The sequence below is a fragment of the Bombina bombina genome, chromosome 3, assembly GCF_027579735.1.
Source record: "Bombina bombina isolate aBomBom1 chromosome 3, aBomBom1.pri, whole genome shotgun sequence".
NCBI lineage: Eukaryota > Metazoa > Chordata > Amphibia > Anura > Bombinatoridae > Bombina > Bombina bombina.
This window is the reverse complement of record NC_069501.1, coordinates 233,270,959-233,291,873: the sequence shown is the minus strand read 5'-3', so window position 1 is coordinate 233,291,873 and position 20,915 is coordinate 233,270,959. Positions and strand designations below refer to the sequence as shown.

The 20,915-nt window shown below is 39.7% G+C and overlaps 1 protein-coding gene and 1 long non-coding RNA gene across 2 annotated transcripts in view; one reads left to right on the top strand and one right to left on the bottom strand.

The window, feature by feature from the left end:
• Positions 1-4,118, bottom strand: part of PIGS (phosphatidylinositol glycan anchor biosynthesis class S) — a 66,412-nt gene extending 62,294 nt beyond the window's left edge. Inside the window, exons 1-3 of the mRNA XM_053706200.1 lie at positions 4,074-4,118; positions 3,859-3,998; positions 1,664-1,775 (exon numbers count right to left, since the gene is read on the bottom strand). Of these exons, the coding sequence (XP_053562175.1) occupies positions 1,664-1,775; positions 3,859-3,998; positions 4,074-4,107 (286 nt within the window). The 5' untranslated portion in view covers positions 4,108-4,118. The remainder of the gene's footprint in view (positions 1-1,663; positions 1,776-3,858; positions 3,999-4,073) is intronic.
• A 762-nt stretch (positions 4,119-4,880) lies between these two features.
• Positions 4,881-20,915, top strand: part of LOC128651572 (uncharacterized) — a 40,828-nt gene continuing 24,793 nt past the window's right edge. The window contains exon 1 of the long non-coding RNA XR_008401125.1: positions 4,881-5,247. This is a non-coding gene — a long non-coding RNA (uncharacterized LOC128651572). The remainder of the gene's footprint in view (positions 5,248-20,915) is intronic.

Here is a 20,915-nt window from a genome sequence, read left to right as displayed (position 1 = left end):
CATACATTTACTACATTTTTACCATTTTTATGTATTTGCTTCTTCAGAAGCAGTCTTTGGTAGAAAAGTTATTCAGACAGCTGTCTCAGTTTAATTCCTTTGCCTATGATTTGAGTTATTTTAAATTTAAGAAAACAATTATTTGGATTTAATTTTTTCAGCGGAAATAGCTGTTTTTATTTTATCCCTCCCTCTCTAGTGACTCTCTGGATTGCCACATCTTGGATATTATATCCCATACGTCACTCACTCATGGACTCTTGCCACTTACATGAAAGAAAACATCATTTATGTAACCACTTACCTGATAAATTAATTTCTTTCATAGTGGCAAGAGTCCATGAGACCCACCCTTTTTTTGGTGGTTATGATTTTTTTTGTATATAAGCGCATTATTTTTATCCAGTTCCTCTTTTTGTATGCTTTTTTTTACTCCTTTTTACACCTCACTACTTGGCTATACGTTAAACTGAGGTTTGTGTGGGGTGGGAGCTGTATTTATAGGCATTCTGAGGTTTGGGAAACTTTGCCCCCTCCTGGTAGGAATGTATATCCCATACGTCACTAGCTCATGGACTCTTGCCACTATGATAGAAATGAATTTATCAGGTTAAGTTCTTACATAAAATATGTGTTATATAATATCAGGGTAAAGATAAGCACTCACTGGATTTAAATACAATACTATTTATTGGTAGTGACGTTTCGGGGCATTCCCCCCCCCTTGTCTGAGGAAGGGGTGAATGCCCCGAAACGTCACTACCAATAAATAATATTGTATTTAAATCCAGTGAGTGCTTATCTTTACCCTGATTGAATATCCTGCTAAGCACCCTGGTCTGTGTTTGGGTTGGCGAGTGCACTTACTTGGAGTATATATATATATATATATATATATATATATATATATATATATATATATATATATATATATATATATATATATATATATATATATATATATATATATATATATATATATATATATATAAAAAAACATATTTTATGTAAGAACTTAACCTGATAAATTCATTTCTATCATAGTGGAAAGAGTCCATGAGCTAGTGAGGTATGGGATATACATTCCTACGTACACGCACACCTATACCTATAACATTTTGTCAATTTACTACAGAGTTAGACATCCCCTGGGATGAAGCCTGATGCCTTGTTTAGGAGGCAGCGAATCTATACTAGCAATTAATTTATTTATTTTTAAATCTTTTTTATTTATTTTGTCTAACTCTAATCTCAGTCTAACCTTGTGTACACTTTAAAAAGACTAGTCTATCATCTATATTCTCTCTCTTATTTTGTGTGTGTTTTAAAAAGGTTACTAGATGTTTACTCTTTGTTGTATGTTTTCCACATCTTTTTTGCTTCACTATTATCAATGGATTTTACTCAGATAAAATCCAGTGTCAACTTTAAGATAGTGGCTGAAAAATAAATATGAAACAGCTACAGCCACACATTTTATGTGCAGGTATATCTAGATTAATGTAAAAGTTTCTCTGGTGATGAAATACAGGGTATCATAAAAATGGTTTTATTTTTAAAATGTGTTTTAGCTCAAAGATTATCAATCAATGCATATTTATTGCACAAACCGCATATTCTGTTTTACCTTTAGTCTTTGTAACATTCTCCACACAATACTCACTATTTAGCACAGTTTCCTTCTCCTTTATGTCAGAAACAGGGAGTTTTCTTTGCTGTTCCACAGTTAGTGTTCCTTTGGTAAATATAACTTCTATAGGAACTGTCAGCTGGAGCTGAGCAAGGAAAAGTAAAAAACAAAACATCTTTGGAAATTAATTTAAAGGGACAGTCAACTCAAAAAATGTTATTGTTTAAAAAGATAATTCCTTTATTACCCATTCCCCAGTTTTGCGTAGCCAACGTGGTTATACTTTCAACCTCTGTGATTATCTTGTATCTAAGCATCTTTTGACAGCCCCCTGACCACATGGCTATTTATTTATTTAATTATTTATTATCTATTGACTTGCATTTTATCCAATTAGTGCAGTGTCATGCACCACTCCACGGAAGAGAGCACGTTATCTATATGGCCCACATGAACTAGCAGTCTCCCGTTGTGAAAACTTAATAAAAAAAAGAATGTGATTTGAGGCTGTCTGTAGTGGCTTAGAAAAAGGCAGAACTGTAGAGGTTTCAATGTTATAAAGTATATTAATATAACAATGTTGGTTGTGCAAAAGTGGGGAATGGGTAACAAAGGCGTTATCTATCTTTTTAAACAATAACAATTTTGATGTTGAATGTTCCTTTAAGCCTTTTTTATACCGTATGCATCATAGATACCATATCTGCAGGAATGAACATATTACCCAATAATGTTATTTCTTATTACAGTTTATTAAAGTGCTGGGTACAACTACAGTAGGATTGTTTCGACTCGCCAAGCTATTGCTTTTCCTCTTGTGCCTGCAGCTTTCTTCAAAACTTCTTATTTTAACCCTTTATAAGTACTGGTTAGTGAAGCTTTGCTTTTTCACACTAGGTGCTGCCATCTTGGAGATTAAATATTTTCCCCAATGTGTGACAGAAGTGATGCACATTCATAGATCAGTTATTGTTGTCTTCTTGACAAGCAATATTGTGCACTTTGGGTTAAAGTGCGCAATACAGAGCAGGAGCTGTAGCTCTTTGCACTGGCTGCATTGTTCTATATTATTCCTGAGGGTTTTTTCTGATTTCTATTGTACAAGTTAACCAAAGTGCAAGGTACGGTTGTTAAAAAGCTGATTTTTAAAAGCGAACTGCTTCTATCCCAAGATGCAACAATACGTGCGTTACAAGATGGCAGCGTCCAGTATAAAGGTGCAGAGCTTTACCAATTAGTTTCTGTAATGGGTTAAAATAAGAGAACGGCTCTAAAAGAGCTGCAGGTATAGGAAGAAAACAAAAAGCATGTGAGTTGTAACCATAATACTGTAGTTGTACACAGTAGTTTAATGTTCCTTTAAAGGGACAGTCAACTCCAAATGTGTTATTGTTTAAAACTTCACAGGCGTGAGCACAATGTTATCTATATGGCTCACATGAACTAGCACTAATAAAAAAAATGTGATAAGAGGCTGTCTGCAGTGACTTAGAAACAGGCAGAAATTTAGAGGTTATAAAGTATATTAATATAACAATGTTGGTTGTGCAAAACTGGGGAATGGGTAGTAAAGGAGTTATCTATCTTTTTAAACAAAAACAATTTTTGTGTTGACTGTCCCTTTAACTCAACAGCAGCTTTAATTTCCAACAACATGATGGCTGAAGAGCACAGCGCTATCATTTTATGTAGCAATCAGGAACAACTAAACTAATATCATCTACAATAACACAAGAGACAATCTTCCATTTGCATGAAATTTCTTGACAAGGAAACAAGTACAAAAGAGAAAAAAAAGCTTAAAAGAAACTGCACTAAAAATCTAATCAACCAAGTTGAGACTGTTTAATATAATAATTTTACTTGTAATTGTTACACCTGGTAAAAGTGTTAAACTGTACATTTATGATACTTTAAAGATTCCACCTGCTATTGACATTCACCCTTGTTGATCAAAAGTAACACTTTACAATACATATCCTAAACAGCTAGGAAAGAACGAAGAAAGGCAAACTCCCATCTTTTCTATAAATGCCATCTTCACCCTGTCATTCATTATAGTAAATCCCTCTTTGTATGGGATTTTGATGGGGTTAGATGTGCAGACACTTTAGCAGTAAGAACTGTCACTGGTATAAGTTGCAATAGTATAAATCTATAAAGAGGATAAAATGAAAAGGAATCTAAGGAATTGAACTAGTCACCAAACAAAATATTCATAATCTCACCCGCAAGGTGTCCAAACGACTAATCTCTGAATAGGGCAAAGAGGCTCGGTATGTCTCAGTTGTTTTCCACCACAGGGGCACCCCCAAAACTGCGGCTACCAAAGCAATTGAAATAGCGGCGCGTTTCCCTCGTGATACCTCTGCAAAAAAAAGTTGACTGTTAATTTACACCATAACTGCTATACTTTAGGGTCTATCATTATACTGCATCTCACCCAATGCGTCTGCATCTGTCATGGACGACGCCATATTTTGGTTTGTAGCTGTCAAACCAGCTACCAGGTGACAGAGAGTGTTACAGCCAATTACAGAACTGCAGCGTGCGACGCATCCAATGAGCAACTGATGTATTGGGTGTAACATGGAAGAAATTATGCAAGTAGAACCGAACCCTCTACGGCAATTCGCTAGGCTCAAACGTAGTTGTTATTAACTAAAGCGTTAGTACTTATTAAATAATATACCAAAGTCAGATTTTATTTGTGAAGTATTTAATGCAGTAACCTTGTTTACTCTTTGTGGGATATACTTATTTTGTGTAATGAATGTCAGACCTATCAATTTTGCAAAGTTATTCACGCTGTGCATTTCTTATGTATAGCTGCTAGCTGGTGATGTCACAGGAAATTCCCATGACAGAAGGGAATCATCTGAGAAGGGTCTAGCTGCACAAAGGAGTCTAGCTGCAGACTGGAGGAGAAGGGTCTAGCTGCAGACTGGAGCTTCACTCTGCACAAAGGAGTCTAGCTGCAGACTGGAGGAGAAGGGTCTAGCTGCAGACTGGAGCTTCACTCTGCACAAAGGAGTCTAGCTGCAGACTGGAGGAGAAGGGTCTAGCTGCAGACTGGATCTTCACTCTAGACAGGAAACATGTTACTTCCACTCAAAACATTTTTTTTATTTTTTAAATAAACTTATGTAACAAACAACCTATAGGCAATCATTCTGAAAACTAAACATTTTGCAGCTTTCTTGTCCTTAAAGGGACATAACAGTATAACTGTAAAAAGCTGACAGGAAAATATCACCTGAGCATCTCTATGTAAAAAAGGAAGATATTTTACCTCACAATCTCCTCAGCTCAGCAGAGTAAGTTCTGTGTAAAAATGTATACTCAGCTGCTCCTAGCTGCAGGTAAAAAAAAAAAAAAAAATGAAGAAATGAACAGCAGCCAATCAGCAGTGCTGAGGTCATGAACTCTTTTACTGTGATCTCATGAGATTTCACTTAACTTTCATGAGATTTCATAGCAAACTTCCTTTAAACTGAATAGGGAAATAAGATGAGAGTGCACATAAGCTCACTCCCTTAGCTGTCCCAGGACAGACATACTGATTTGCAGCTTAGAAATCCTTTACAATGGGATGTGGCTACTGAGAAACTTTTGAGGTAAAATATCTTTCTTTTTTATATAGAGATGTTCATGATATATTTTTAGTCAGCTTTTTACAGCTATGCTGCATCACTTTCAAGTGTTTAAACATTTGGGTATTATGGCCCTTTAATGTTCATTCACAGTGGTTTAAGGTAACAACTGTGAATGAACATTAAGAACAAGAAAGCTGCAAAATGTACAAGGCTGAAGTTGGATTCTTATTCAGTCAGCTTCTTATTCTGCAACTGATTGCAATTTGCAAAATAAAGATTTATAAAAAAAAATAGCATTATTTTTATTTTAAATAAAATAATACACTTTTCAAAAACCTAAACAAACTTACATTTGATAAAAAAAAAATTATTTTATATTGCAATGAACAGATGGCAAACATGGCATAATTTTGAGTAACTGATATTTTAAATGGGTTAAAATCCTGTGGGCCACTCATTTATATGTGGATAAATACAGGGCGTAAACCCCATCATACAACAGGCGTGTTAACAGCCTGGCCCAACGCTCTTTATGGCAAATAAATTGGTGACAACCTTGTCACTTCATATATTTTGAAATCCCCCCCAAAAAAGAAAACCAGTATTTGGCACACACTTAAAAACATAGGTAGATCCTCAGAAAGGGAGGCAAAAAAATAAAACAACTTTTACTGTCAAATCGTTGAGGCTCTAAGAAAGCTCAGGCGAAGCGTGCATTAGGTGTTCGCCTGTCTATGAGTAATCTGGACATGGTTATACTTTATTAGTGTGCTCTCTGTGATTGATATACAGGTAATTCTGGTCATTCCTTAGTCACTGCAAGCCGTACCTTTTTCACAATAATTGTAAGCAACTGCCTACCAAGAGATAGTCTGATAAGCCCCACCCTTCATCCACATTTGTGGGTAACACCAAATCATAGTCAGTAGTTTATCAGGGATCTTTTTTTATCTTGGGGGACATCTTACAATGGGCCTCTGACAGTGCTGGAATCTGCTTAATTTTGCAAGCTTAGAGCCTCAACGATTATTGTCTTATTTTAAAATAGACAATTGTAGTGTGTTTAATCCAGATGCTCAAATATTTGTATTTTAATATTTGACAGTAAATGTTGTTTTATTTTTTTGGCTCCCTTTCTGCAGATCTACCTATGTGTTTAAGTGTGTGCCAAATAGTGGTTTTCTTTTTTGGGGGATTACACTGTATACCAACTACTAGGGCACCCCCCCCCCCGCACTCCCCTAAGGAATATGAGTGTATGGGTTATAGATGGAACCATAATTTGACTAATAAGGCAGTTTTATACCTATCTCATTGATATACACTTCATATATTTTACCTTTTCTGAATAAGTAATTGGTATTTTAAAAGGGTTAAAATCCTTTGGGACCATTCATTTCTACGTCGATACATACACGGCGTGAAGCCCTTCATAGGAATAGGATAAACATGTTTTCAGCCTGGCCCAATGGTTTCTATGGCAAAAAAACTATATATGGATATATACAAACGTGAGCCCCATCATAGGAGAGACATATTCTCAGCCTGGCCCAACGCTATTTATGGCAAATAAACTGTTGCCAACCTTGCCACTTTATATATTTTACCTTTTCTAAGTAAGTAAATAGTGTTTTAAAACGGTTAAAATCCTTTGGGCCAGGGGACTTCCAGGCGGCGGCCATCTTACTGGTCGCACTGAGCTTCAGCTCCTTAAGCTCTCCCCAAAACTAATAATTTCTGTGAAGCTGAACTGGATATATCCTATTCAAAATAGTGGAGAAGCTTGGCTGGTTGGTGACCTGATCTGAGATATAGGGTTATCGATACGCGGCTTAATTGCCCTCAGTACCGGACTATTACATTTGAGGCCTTCCCCTACACTAGAAGCCTCAACACCGTCCCCACAACTCGCTGTGCCCTGAGTGCACAGTTCTTTCTCTGATGCAGTGCATTGACACAGACATTCTCTCTGCAACACACACTACGCATCTATCCAGCATGGCAGTGAACTTATATAAGCTTGAAGAGGCTATCTGCAAATTATTGGAAGACCATTTTGCAAAAACTGCTTTCAAGACCACCCAGAGTAGGTATCAGTGGATGCCCAAGCTACTACTACTAGCTCACACTGAGAGGACCTATGGCTACAAAGAAAATTCTCGCCACTACTGAGGGGAGAGAACAGGCATATACCACATCAGATGTCACTGCTTTAGGTGACAGCAGCTTGATGGAAGGTAGGAGCTGGGGTGTGAGAGTGGTAGACCCGGTTATCAAGAACAACATCACTAGTGACACAGCTGCACAAAATGGGAAACATCCCCTCAAAGCTAACCTGGGAGCTGAGAAAAACATGGTGCCTAACAGCCGCGATGACGGACATAAACCTATCCCATACTCAACTAAAATGCTGAGGCAGCATGGCGTCCGGATCGCGGCTGGTGGGCCTGCTAAATCTATACCTGCAGTCACCCACAAAGCCCCATGTACCTTATCTGTTGCAGAGACACAAGCAAGGGTTACTGAGGTGAAAACAGCTGGCTTACCCCCAAACCGCATATCGCAGAGGTTTCCATTAAAAATGGACTATGCAGCCTCAAACCCAATTATTGTGAGTGCGACGGAGGCAACCCTCTACCATGCTGCTCCAATTACTGAAAATGCGACAGAAGTAATCCCTTACCAAGCTGCACTCGCAACCTCAACCAATACAGCCATAGCAGGCCGTAACAGTGTGGGTCTACCCACTGGTTTATCATCAGCTAAGGGGGAAAAACTTTTAGACACTTACACTCCGCAGGACTCCACTCACCTCCCAGCTGGAGAGAAGGTCCGGATTCCAGTAAGAGCCTTGGGGAAATATGTCAGCCCTCAACTAGCGACTACGAGTGTCACTAACTCCGCTGATCCTTACCCTTGCATCAATGAGAGAGGCGCCAGATGCAACACCCCTGACTATATGGGGACAGTAACCGGCTTCACGATGGGCCCCGATAACGGGTTTGTGTTTACAGTCATTTCCAGGGACTGCAGCCCCACTTCTCAGCCCTGCTGTGGACTAGCAGGTTCGTACCGGTCACAAGGAAAGGCTGGCGTGGGATGAGGAGTGGGCTAAAAACTTCTGACCATGCAACTGCAAGTACTGAGGTGCCACAATGCAGACTGCCGATTCTTGGTTTCATAGTTCAATAGAGTTCAATCTTAAATTTTATATATAGTGTTCATTTATAAACAATATGGTATAAATAGTCAATATGGGACTGCTCAACTGAAGTAAACTATCACTTTAATTTGTAAGCCACTCTATACCTATGCAGTAGGGTTGGTTAAACTCTTTTTGTGTCAATCAGAAATATAGACCTCTAGAACTAATTTTCATATATGGCTGTTCTGATCCATAAGTTTCCCAGCTGCCAATTTAATTTAAATATTTACTCACATAAGTCACTTGTAAATTAGGTTAGTTATGATATCACTTAAATATCTACACTAAGCAGCGCAACTAAACAAAAGACACAAGTAAAAATAGCCTGATGTAAACTCTAAGTAGAGCTATATAGGGCACTGTTTACTTAATATTACACAGCCTATAAGGTATTGAGGTGCTATTAAAATAAAATAAACAATAAGGTATCAGAGTTCTAAACCAAAAAAGAAAATATATATATATGTGAACAGTGCAAATAATGTTATTACTGGAATCAAAACAAATGTGTAAATAGAATATTATCACCGAGATGGGTGAGTCCCAGATGTCCCAATAAATTTCTTTCCAAGTATGTCCAAATGTATGGATATTAGGTCCGCACAAAAATCGAACACTCTCTTGCAGGTGTTTCTTTGAATCCTTTCCGGTGCAGCTGATCGTAAGATCTTGATTGTAGTTAGATCATCCCAAACAGAACTAGAACAGAAAAAAGAGACAAGCGCAACCGCGATTCACTGTACCGGTTTATTATAGTCAGATCCCTGACTGCATAAAATTTCACACTTACAAGATATAAGTTAAAAAAGAGCCCATAACACCTACTCAGCCGCCCTGTAATTCTGGTCCGGCCTCCAGTTCTCCACCAGTCCGAATAGATGGTATTGCTAGGAATATTTCCCCCTCAATGAACAGAGCCGCCAGGTAGGCGGTGAGTTTATGCTCCGGCAATGATACACAGTCTTTCACAACGTAACCTGAACGTGTTTCGTTTACTCATGGGTAAACTTTATCAACAGGAAGTGAGTGTGTTAGCATCTAACCCTATAGGTCTTTAAATTTACCGGGCTATTATCTCATTGGTCCGTGTCGGATAGTCTTTGTAGCCCACCTTTTTTATTCAGTAATCAATGGGTTTAATTTCCAGATTTCCAGGACTGGGGGGCTGGAAGAAGGTTCTTAGATACAAGATTTAGAAGACTCGACTAAAGTCTATGAAAATAACTAATTATTTAAACTGAAGTGTGCTTGAGTAATTGAAGACCAGTCCTGGAAATTAAACCCATTGATTGCTGAATAAAAAGGTGGGCTACAAAGACTATCCGACACGGACCAATGAGATAATAGCCCGGTAAAGTTGATAAAGTTTACCCGTGAGTAAACAAAACACGTTCAGGTTACATTGTGAAAGACTATGTATCATTTCTGGAGCATAAACTCACCGCCTACCTGGCGGCTCTGTTCATTGAATGGGAAATATTCCTAGCAATACCATCTATACGGACTGGTGGAGAACTGGAGGCTGGACCGGAGTGTAAGTGTGAAATTTTATGCAGTCAGGGATCTGACTAAAATAATCCGGTACAGTGAATTGCGGTTGCGCTTGTCTCTTTTTTCTGTTCTAGTTATGATATCAGATGCTTTATTGTACACTCCAAGAGCAAGATAGCACACTGCTTGAATATATGAGGACACAAATTTAGGGATCTCCTTTGACACATGGGTTGCCAACTTGTCCTAAAACCTCTAAGTAACTATACAGTATATCTGTCCCTTTTGTGGCCTTCCCACTTTCCAATATACTATACAGACCAGACTATGGTGCACAGCTATATTGTGGAAGTAACCCATTTAATTATTACAAGACGTCTCTTACCTAAGTTCTGTTATTCCATGTTTTTATTGTATACTCCAATTTATAAGGTTATAGTTTAATACCCACTTAAAGGTATATATCTACAACTCAAAGAGGTCTACTAAGCAATCTCCTTTACTTTTGGGGGACCCCGACGTATCAATTCTATTCCTAATACTACAGTCGAAAATGTATGAGATCCATATGTCCGTAGTTAGACACCCCCTTAAGGTTATGTAATTATAGTTCCAAGTAATGCACCATGAGATCACCTTAACATTTGGGGGACCCTCGCTGCTCCAAATATAACCCTTATGGCATTAATTGTAATTTAAATATGAAGGTAAAACATATCTTTTCATTCTCCTCAAAACAAAAAACAATGAGGTTTGACATGGGACCCAAGAGTGGTCTCCTTAGATTCAAAAACCACCTGTAGCTTTAAAATTTCCTTTTTGGGGGTCCAGAGTGGCCTCTTGTGTCATCTGGGTGGTCTCTAGATGGCATATAACTAATTTGTCACTCATATGACAAGTATATCATTTTATGTGTATTTCCTTATATGGTTATTTGTTATAGCAATATACTGACATTACTGTTTGTGATATGCAAATTACTCTGTTAATGTTAAATGCCTTTTGACGAACCTCAATAAAAATCTGTGTGGTTATATAGGGCGTGAGCCCCATTATACAATCTAAGTGTTTTCAGACTGTCCCAAAGATTTATATGGCAAAGAAACCCTTTTCAAAATAGCACTAACTTATTTAGAAAAGGTAAAATATATGATTTGACAAGGTAGGCACCAGTTTGTATGTCATAAAAAGCGTTGGGCCTGGTTGAGAACATGTCTTTGCTATATAAAGGGGCTCACACCCTGTATATATCCACACAGAAATGAGTGGCCCACAGGATTTTAAGCCTGTTAAAATACCACTTATTCAGAAAAGGTAAAATATATGAAGTGGCAAGGTTGTCATCAATTTGTTTGCCATAAAGAGCGTTGGGCCAGGCTGACAACATGTCTGTCCTATGAAGGGTTCATGCCTTGTATATTCCACACATAAATGAGTGGCCCAAAGGATTTTAACCCTTTCAAATTACCAGTTACTTATTCAGAAAAGGTAAAATATATGAGATGCCAAGTTTGGCACAAGTTTGTTTGGTATAAAAAGCATTGGGCCAGGCTAAAAACATGCTTATCCTATGAAGGGCTTCATGCCGTGTATGTATCCACACAAAAATTAGTGGCCTAAAGGATTTTAACCCTTTTAAAATACCAGTTACTTATTCAGAAAAGGTAAAATGTATGAAGTGGCTAGGATGGCACCAGATTGTTTGCCTTAAAAAGCATTGGGTCAGGCAGAAAATATGTCTATTCTATAAATGGGGTTAAAGCCCTGTATATATATCTACACAGAAATGAGTGACCCAAAGCATTTTAACCCTTTTAAAATACCAATGACTTATTTAGAAAAGATAAAATATATAAAGTGGCAAGGTTGGCACCAATTTGTTTGCCATAAAGAGCGTTGGACAAAGCTGATAACGTCTTTCCTATGAAGAGGCTCACGCCTTGTATATATACACACATAAATGAGTGGTGCAAAGGATTTTAACCCTTTTATAATATCAGTTACTTATTCAAAACAATCAAAATTATTCCATATTTGCAATCTGTTTATTGCAATATAAGATTATTTTTTTTTATAAAATGTAAGTTTGTTTAGGTTTTTGAAAAGTGTATTATTTTATTTAAAATAAAAATAAAGCTAGATATTTTGTTGATAAATTTTTATTTTGAAAATTGCAATCAGTTGCAGAATAAGAAGCTGACTGAATAAGAATCCAACTTCAGCCTTGTACATTTTGCAGCTTTCTTGTTCTCAATGTTCATTCACAGTGGTTACCTTATAAATGACAATCAGCAGAAACCACTGTGAGAGAACATTAAGAACAAAAAAGCTGCAAAATGTTTAGTTTTCAGAATGATTGTCTATAGGTTGTTTGTTACAAACAACTTTGAGTGGAGGTCACGTTTCCTGTCTAGAGTGGAGCTCCAGTCTGCAGCTAGACTCCTTTGTCTACATTTGATATTTTGTAACAGTATTTTATATAACTCTGAATTGACATAATCAAAACAGAACATCTACAAGTTCAGTTTTCAATAGAAGCGATTGCTTTATAAAACTAATAGCAAAACTACTTTTAGTAAAAGTTATAACTCTTTCTTGAGCCTAGATATATAGTGCTTGTTTATACACTAACTCAAACATACACACTCAGCAAGCCAGTAAGGACTAGTAAATTGTCAAAAAAGAATTAAATTTGCTTCATACAAGCTACCACCTGCTCTCTAAACAGCTACAGTGTTGGTACAAAGGTCCAACAGATAGGGCTGCCTCGGCCATGTTTTCCTGGACACTTGTGAGTTACACATGCTGCTGCAGGAACATGAAAATGCTGTCCAGGGCAAAGGTGTCTGGCTGCAGACTGGAGCTCCACTCTAGACAGAAAACATGTTACCTCCACTCAAAGGGTTTTTTTTTGTTTCCTTTTTGTTTTTTAAATCAACTTTAACAACCAATAGACACAATAATTTTGAAAAATAAACATTTTGCAGCTTTCTTGTTCTTAATGTTCACTCACAGGGGTTTATGCTGATTGACATTTATAAGATAACCACTGTGAGTGAAAAGAAAGCTGCAAAATGTACAAGGCTGAAGAGGTCTTCTTATTCAGTCAGCTTCTTATTCTGCAACTGATTGCAATTTGCAAAATAAAGATTTATAAACAAAATATCTACAGTTATTTAAATAAGATAATACACTTTCCAAAATTCTAAACAAACTTACATTTTATAAAAAAAATCAATCATCTTATATTGCAAGAAACAGATGGCAAACATGACACGATTTTGATTATGTTTTGAAAAAGTAATTGATATTTAAAAAGGGATAAAATCCTTTGGGCCACTAATTTCTGTGTGGATATATACAGGGCATGAACCCCATCATAGGACAGACATGTTATATCAGCCTGGCCCAATGCTTTTTATGGCAAACAAATTGGTGCCAACCTTACCACTTCATATATTTTACCTTTTCTAAATAAGTAATTGGTATTAAAAAGGGTTAAATCCTTTGGGTCAGTTATTTCTGTGTGGATATATACAGGGCATGAACCCCATCATAGGACAGACATGTTATCAGCCTGACCCAATGCTTATTATGGCAAACAAATTGGTGACAACCTTGCCACTTCATATATTTTACCTTTTGTGAATAAGTAACCAGTATTTTAAAAGGATTAAAATCTTTTCAGCCACTCATTTCTGTGTGGATATATACAGGGCGTGAGCCCCTTCATACAATCCATATGTTTTCACACTGGCAAACGGTTTATATGGTAAACAAACTGGTACCAACCTTGCCACTTCATATATTTTACCTTTTCTGAATAAGTGAGATTTTAAAAGGGTTAAAATCATGTGAGCCACTCATTTCTGTGTGGATATATACAGGGCGTGAGCCCCTTCATAGGGCAGACATGTTCTTAGCCAGGCCCAACGCTCTTTATGACAAACTGGTGCCACCCTTGTCAAATCACATATTTTACATTTTCTAAATAAGTTACTATTTTAAAAGGATTTCTTTGCCATATAATTCTTTGGGACAGTCTGAAAACACGTGGATTGTATAAAGGGGCTCATGCCCTATATAACCACATAGAAATCAGTGGCCTAAAGGATTTTAACGTTTTTAAAATACTATTTACTTATGTAGAAAAGGTAAAATATATAAAGTGGCAAGGTTGGCACCCGTTTATTTGCCATAAATAGCGTTGGGCCAGGCTGAGAACATGTCTCTCCTATGGTGGGGCACCCTGTATATATCCACACAGAAATGAGTGGCCCAAAGGATTTTTACCCTTTCATAATGTCATATGAAAGGTGAGATATCATTGGAAGCTATGTGCACAGATATCATATTGATTATTTTATTCATATAGGAAGCTATTGATATCAATTTTATTGCTGCATGATACAACATTGTTGACAACACTGAATTGGTTGATGTTGACCCCCCTTTCTGTTGTCACAGTGTCAGGGTGCCAGGAATCAGACTGAGACTAGAAGTGCAAAAATAATCACGCCTTTATTAATAGCAAAAAATAATAAAAAGTCAAATAACAAGCCAGGAGTCAAAACCAGAGCTGGTAGTCAGACGAGCCGAGTCAGGAGCCAAAGCGAATAGTCAGACGAGCCGGAATCAGGAACAAGGAAAACAGCAGTCAGGAACAAGCCAGGGATCAGGAACCAGAAATTACGTCAGGCAGCCAGGTAATACACTGGAACTCTCACAAACAGGTCTGAGACAACGCAAAGGCAAAGCATACTGAACAGAGGCCCTTTAAATAATAAGTGATGACATCACAATTCTGAGACTGCATCCTGTCTCACACAGATGATGGACACCAGTCTGGCCATAAAAGGAAGTGCAGGAAATGAGCAGCATCCCCTACAATGCACCATAGTCAGCAAGAGAGGTGAGTAAAATGGCTGCCAGCAGCACATGGCAAACAAAACAGGGAAAAAACCCTGACAGTACCCTCCCCTCAACGACCCCTCCCCGGCGGGAGGACAAAAGGCTTATTGGGGAAACGGGCATGGAAGGCACAGAGGAGGGGGGGGGAGCATGAACATCAGAGGAGGGATCCCAAGAACGCTCCTCCGGACCGTAGCCCCTCCAGTGAACCAAATACTGTAAACAGCCCCTGGACATATGAGAGTCAGTAATGCTGCTGACCTCATACTCCTCATGGTTGTCAACAAAAATAGGACGGGGACGAGGCAACACAGTGGTAAACCGATTACAAACCAATGGTTTCAAGAGGGAGACATGAAAAACATTGGAGATGCGCATAGCAGGAGGAAGGTCAAGAGCGTAGGCCACAGGATTAACCCGTTGGAGTATTCGAAAAGGACCAACATAATGGGGAGCTAATTTATTGGAAGGCACATGAATGTTCAAGTTGCGAGAGGACAGCCAAACTCTCTCACCAACCTGGTAGGAAGGTGCGGGCAGATGCCTACGATCAGCCTGGAACTTTTGGCGCTGCATAGAACGATGAAGGCAATCCTGAACCACGTGGAACGGAGTTGCCGGAGATGCTCCTCCAAAGCCGGAATACCCTGAGACATGAATGAATTGGGTAACAAGGATGGTTGAAACCCATAATTCGCCATGAACGGGGATAACTTGGAGGAAGCATTAATAGCACTATTACGAGCAAACTCTGCCCAAGGTAAAAATTCAGACCAATTATTGTGGTGATCTGAGACATAGCAACGGAGGAACTGTTCCAGAGCTTGATTAGACCGTTCCGCAGCCCCATTAGATTAAGAGTGATTAAAAAAATTAAAGCAAGCTTCTGAGCGGTAGGCAGCTTCATCAAGGGAATGCAATGTGACATTTTAGAAAAACGGTCAACCACCATAAGGATAACAGTATTTCCATTGGAAACAGGGAGCTCGACAATGAAGTCCATGGAAAGATGTGTCCAAGGATGCTCACCATTAGCAATAGGTTGAAGAAGACCCACAGGAAAACGTTGAGGAGTCTTATTCTGTGCACAAACTGAGCAGGAGGCAGCATACGCAGCAACATCAGAACGAAGACCTGGCCACCAGAATTGTCGAGTGACAGACCAAATCATTTGGTTCTTGCCTGGGTGACCTGCGGCTTTAGGATAGTGGTAAGTGTGCAAAATTTTAGTTTGAAGATTCTCAGGAACAAAACACTTACCACTAGGTTTCTCAGGAGGTGCATTGGTTTGTGCAGCCAGGATCTCCTCCCCCAAGGGAGAAGTCAAATTAGTATGTATGGTAGCCAAAATATGGTCAGGAGGTACAACTGGAGTAGGTACAGTTTCCTGCTTGGACAGAGGCGAAAATTGTCGAGAGAGGGCATCAGCCCTAACATTCTTACTACTAGGCAGGTAGGAGACCACATAATTAAACTAAGACAAAAATAGCGCCCATCTGGCCTGTCGGGGCGACAAACATTTTGCTTCAGATAGATAAGTTAAATTATTGTGGTCAGTAAGAATGAGCACTGGCACGCTAGTACCCTCGAGAAGATGCCTCCATTCCTTGAGTGCCAAAATTATGGCCAGTAATTCCCTGTCGCAAATTTCATAATTGCACTCAGCTGGAGACAATTTCTTAGAGAAGAAACCACAAGGATGCAAGGAACCGTCAGGCGTAGGACATTGAGACAAAAGGGCACCTACTCCAGTCTCAGACGCATCGACCTCAAGAACGAAAGGCAGGACAGGGTAAGGATGAGCCAGAACTGGAGCGGCAGCAAAGGCAGTCTTAAGACTAGCAAAGGCCTTAATGGCAGTAGGTGACCAATGTAGTGGATCATTCTCTTTACGGGTCATGTCTGTGATAGGTTTGACCAAGGAAGAAAAGTTTTTAATAAACTTTCTATAGTAATTGACGAACCCCAAAAAACATTGAATAGACCGAAGACCAACTGGGCGAGGCCACTGCAGAACTGCAGATAACTTGTCAGGATCCATGGAGAACCCTGCAACAGAGATAACATTACCTAGGAAGGTTACTTGAGTCTGATGGAACTCACATTTCTTGAGTTTACAAAACAGGCCGTTCTCACGTAGTCTCTGAAGAACCCGTGTAACATCAGAACGATGAGCCTCAAGTGTGGGTGAGTGTATGAGGATGTCGTCTAAGTACACCACAACACACTGTTGCAACATATCTCGTAGGACATCATTAATAAATTCCTGAAAAACAGCAGGAGCATTACCTAGGCCAAAGGGCATTACAAGATACTCATAATGCCCGCTCCTGGTGTTAAATGCTGTTTTCCATTTGTAGCCCTCCTTAATCCTAATGAGATTGTACGCTCCTCTCAAATCAAGTTTAGTAAAGACTGTAGCTCCCTTGAGGCGGTCAAAGAGTTCCGTAATGAGCGGAATAGGGTAAGCATTCTTAATGGTAAGATGATTAAGACCCCTATAATCGATGCATGGTCTTAAATCGCCACCCTTTTTCTTCAAAAAGAGGAAGCCAGCCCCTGCAGGAGAGCAGGATTTGCGGATGATCCCCTGTGACAGAGCATCGGCAACATACTCCTCCATAGCACAATTCTCTGCAACAGACAGAGGGTACACCCGGCCCCGAGGAGGAATGGCTCCGGGTTGCAGGTCTATGGCACAATTGTTAGACCGGTGAGGAGGCAATGTACCGGTGCGCACCTTGTCAAAAACGTCTAGAAACTCTCAGTACTCCTCAGACAATTGAGATACTGAAGAAGTGCACAAGACTTTAACTGGTTTCCGAAGACAAGTGGAAATACATTGCGGGGACCATGACAAAATTTCAAACCTGCGCCAGTCGAGACTGGGATTGTGCTTTTGGAGCCCGGGATAACCCAGAACAACTGAAAAATGTGGAGAATTTATCACCTGGAACTAGAGGGTTTCAAAATGGAGAGCCCCAACAGCCATGGACAATGGAGCAGTTTTGTGAGTAATGAGTGTGGGCTGAAGGGGCCTGCCATTAATGGCCTCAATAGCAAGCGGAACGGCCCGAGGCAAAACAGGAATGGAGTGCTTTGATACAAAAGCACTGTCAATGAAATAGCCCGCAGCACTGGAGTCAACAAGAGCCTGAGTGACTATGGAGGAGTCCACCCAGGAAAGGACAACCATGATAAAAGCTTTCTCCTTAAGCGGTTCCGGGGACGAGGATAAACCACCCAAGGTCTGCCCCAGACAGGACCTTAGCGTTTCCCGGCCGTGTAGGACAAAACTTCAAAAGGTGGCCCTGTAACCCACAATAGAGGCAGAGCCCCTCCCTCCTCCTAAAGGCCCTCTCCACCGCGGAGAAACACGTGAATCCCAACTGCATTGGCTCAGCAGTACCTGGTGACTCTGGACCAGGAGGCATGGGAGGAGAGGGAGGCATGGGTGGGAACGAACACGTAGGAGACAACGGAACAGGAGGCTTTCGCAAGCGCTCCTTGAAAGAGGGCCTCTCTCTGAGTCTGATGTCAATTAGGATCAAAAAAGACACCAATGCCTCGAGATCCTCTGGTAAATCTCTGGCAGCAACTTCGTCCTTAATCGCATCAGAGAGCCCATGAAAGAAGGCAGCAACAAGGGCTTCATTGTTCTAACCTACCTAGCATACTGAGCAACAGATCTTGTACCTTGCTGAATGGACATGAGTAGTTTAGCAGCAGAGGAGGAGCGAGCCGGAACATCAAATACCCTTCGAAAGGAGGCCACAAATTCAGGGTAATTTGAAATCACAGGTTTATTAGTCTTCCACAAGGGATTAGCCCAGGCAAGAGCTGTGTCAGAGAGTAACGAGATGAGAAATCCCACCTTAGCTCTGTCAGATGGAAACGCCTGAGGTAACATCTCAAAGTAAATGCCCACCTGGTTCAAAAACCCTCTGCACTGAATAGGATTGCCTCCATATCGCTGAGGTAGAGGTGCAGAATCGGACATGCTCCTGGTAGGCATAGGTGCAGCAGCGGAAACAGGAGCAGCCATAACTTGCGGGACACTTTGGTCCAAATGTGCAGTGTGAATCAGCAGGGTTTGCAGGGCTAGTGTAAATTGATCCAAGCGGTGATCCTGTACATCCATCCTGGAAATGATGGAAGGTAAAGGTGGATTATTAGCACCATTAGGATTCATGGCCTTTGCGTAATGTCAGCGTGCCAGGAATCAAACTGAGACTAGAAGTGCAAAATAATCTTACCTTTATTAATAGCAAAAAATAATAAAAAGTCCACAAGTCAAATAACAAGCCAGGAGTCAAAACCAGAGCTGGTAGTCAGGCAGGCCGAGTCAGGAGCCAAAGCGAATTGTCAGACAAGCCGGAATCAGGAACAAGGAAAACAGCAGAGTCAGGAACAAGCCAGGGATCAGGAACCAGGAAGCACGTCAGGCAGCCAGGTAATACACAGGAACTCTCACAAACAGGTCTGAGACAACGCAAAGGCAAAGCATACTGATCAGAGGCCCTTTAAATAAGTGATGACATCACAATTCTGAGACTGCATCCTGTCTCACACGGATGATGCACACCAGTCTGGCCATAAAAGGAAGTGCAGGAAATGAGCAGCATCCCCCACAATGCACCATAGTCAGCAAGAGAGGTGAGTAAAATGGCTGCCAGCATTACATGGCAAACAAAACAGGGAAAAAACCCTGACACACAGACACATTACAAGCCTGACATATCCCCAGTATATATGAAAGAAAGTATGTTTACTCAAACCTCCTGCTGTTCAGAGTTTCACTAGACAGGACTTCTAAAGAACAAATATTTGTCCCAAACTATAAGAGATAATGTCACATTTCAAGAGCCTTTGATCACTGTCTCAAAAGAAAGGTCATTTCTAAAGAATTATTGTTGTATAGTCTTCCCAGATTAAAATCTCTAAATTAATTTAGCCTAAGAAATACATTACTTAGATCACAGGAACGCCTGTGGATAAGCAGCTGAGAGTTCTACAATTTGAGATTCCTTTCCAGGATGACCAACAATTTAAATATCTATTATCTCAATGCAAATTGCACACGCTGAGTTCCAATACACAAACTCCAGATGTTGAAGCTCTAAATGCCCTTGGTGATATGCAGTGGCAGCTGGTGAAGTTTGAAGTTGGGGGACACTAGACCACACACCATGAAATAAAGCCCCACCCCTCCCTCAGATGGCTCCGCCCATGAATTGTTTTACATATATATATATATATATATATATATATATTGTAATAAGGGGGGGGGGGGGATATGTATAATTTACTACCAATTTCATACAATTATATGTACCTTTTTATTCACACATGCTTTGTGCCACAATGCATTATGCCTGCTTCCCTTTGTGAAGCAGAGTGTATAGAGCCAATTTAAATAAAAGCTGCAAAAATTATAAAAAGGTATATCATGAAATACTTTTTATAACCCCATTATGAAACTTATTGCCAAACATGAAACTCATTGCCAAACATGAGTCAGAAAGTGCTTCCATAGGGAAATGGTTTTGCTTCTGCATTTCTGCTCAAATTAAATGTACTAAAACTGAAACAATTTTGTTCTTGATCATGAATAATTAAACAAGGCAGCCAGAAAGGGCTCTAACCCCCCCTCCCCTGGAATGTATTAGTCTGCAGAGAGCTGCATTTCAAATCACACAGATAGGAAGCTTTATGCTGTGTGAGTTACGTAGCTTTTGTCTAAATGCTGCCTGTCAAGATGATATGCAGCCTGAGATAACTCACACAGCATAAAGCTACTAAGCAGCCATTAGTGTATATTACAAATAAGGTTGTTATTTGCCCATCATATTGATGCTATTGCCCCCACCCATACTGCCAAATATATATACACCCACAGGACCTAGATGGAACAGGAGTCATTTAACAATAAACAAACCTCGTTTACTGTGGTCACCTTTCACCTTGCTACGTTCAGTGCTATCCTGTATTGTGTCCCTCCGGCTCCTACCCGTTCTCTTCTCGCTCTGCAACATTAATCTTTCTCTCTGGTTCAGCTCTACTCTAACCTCCCCCTTCACAA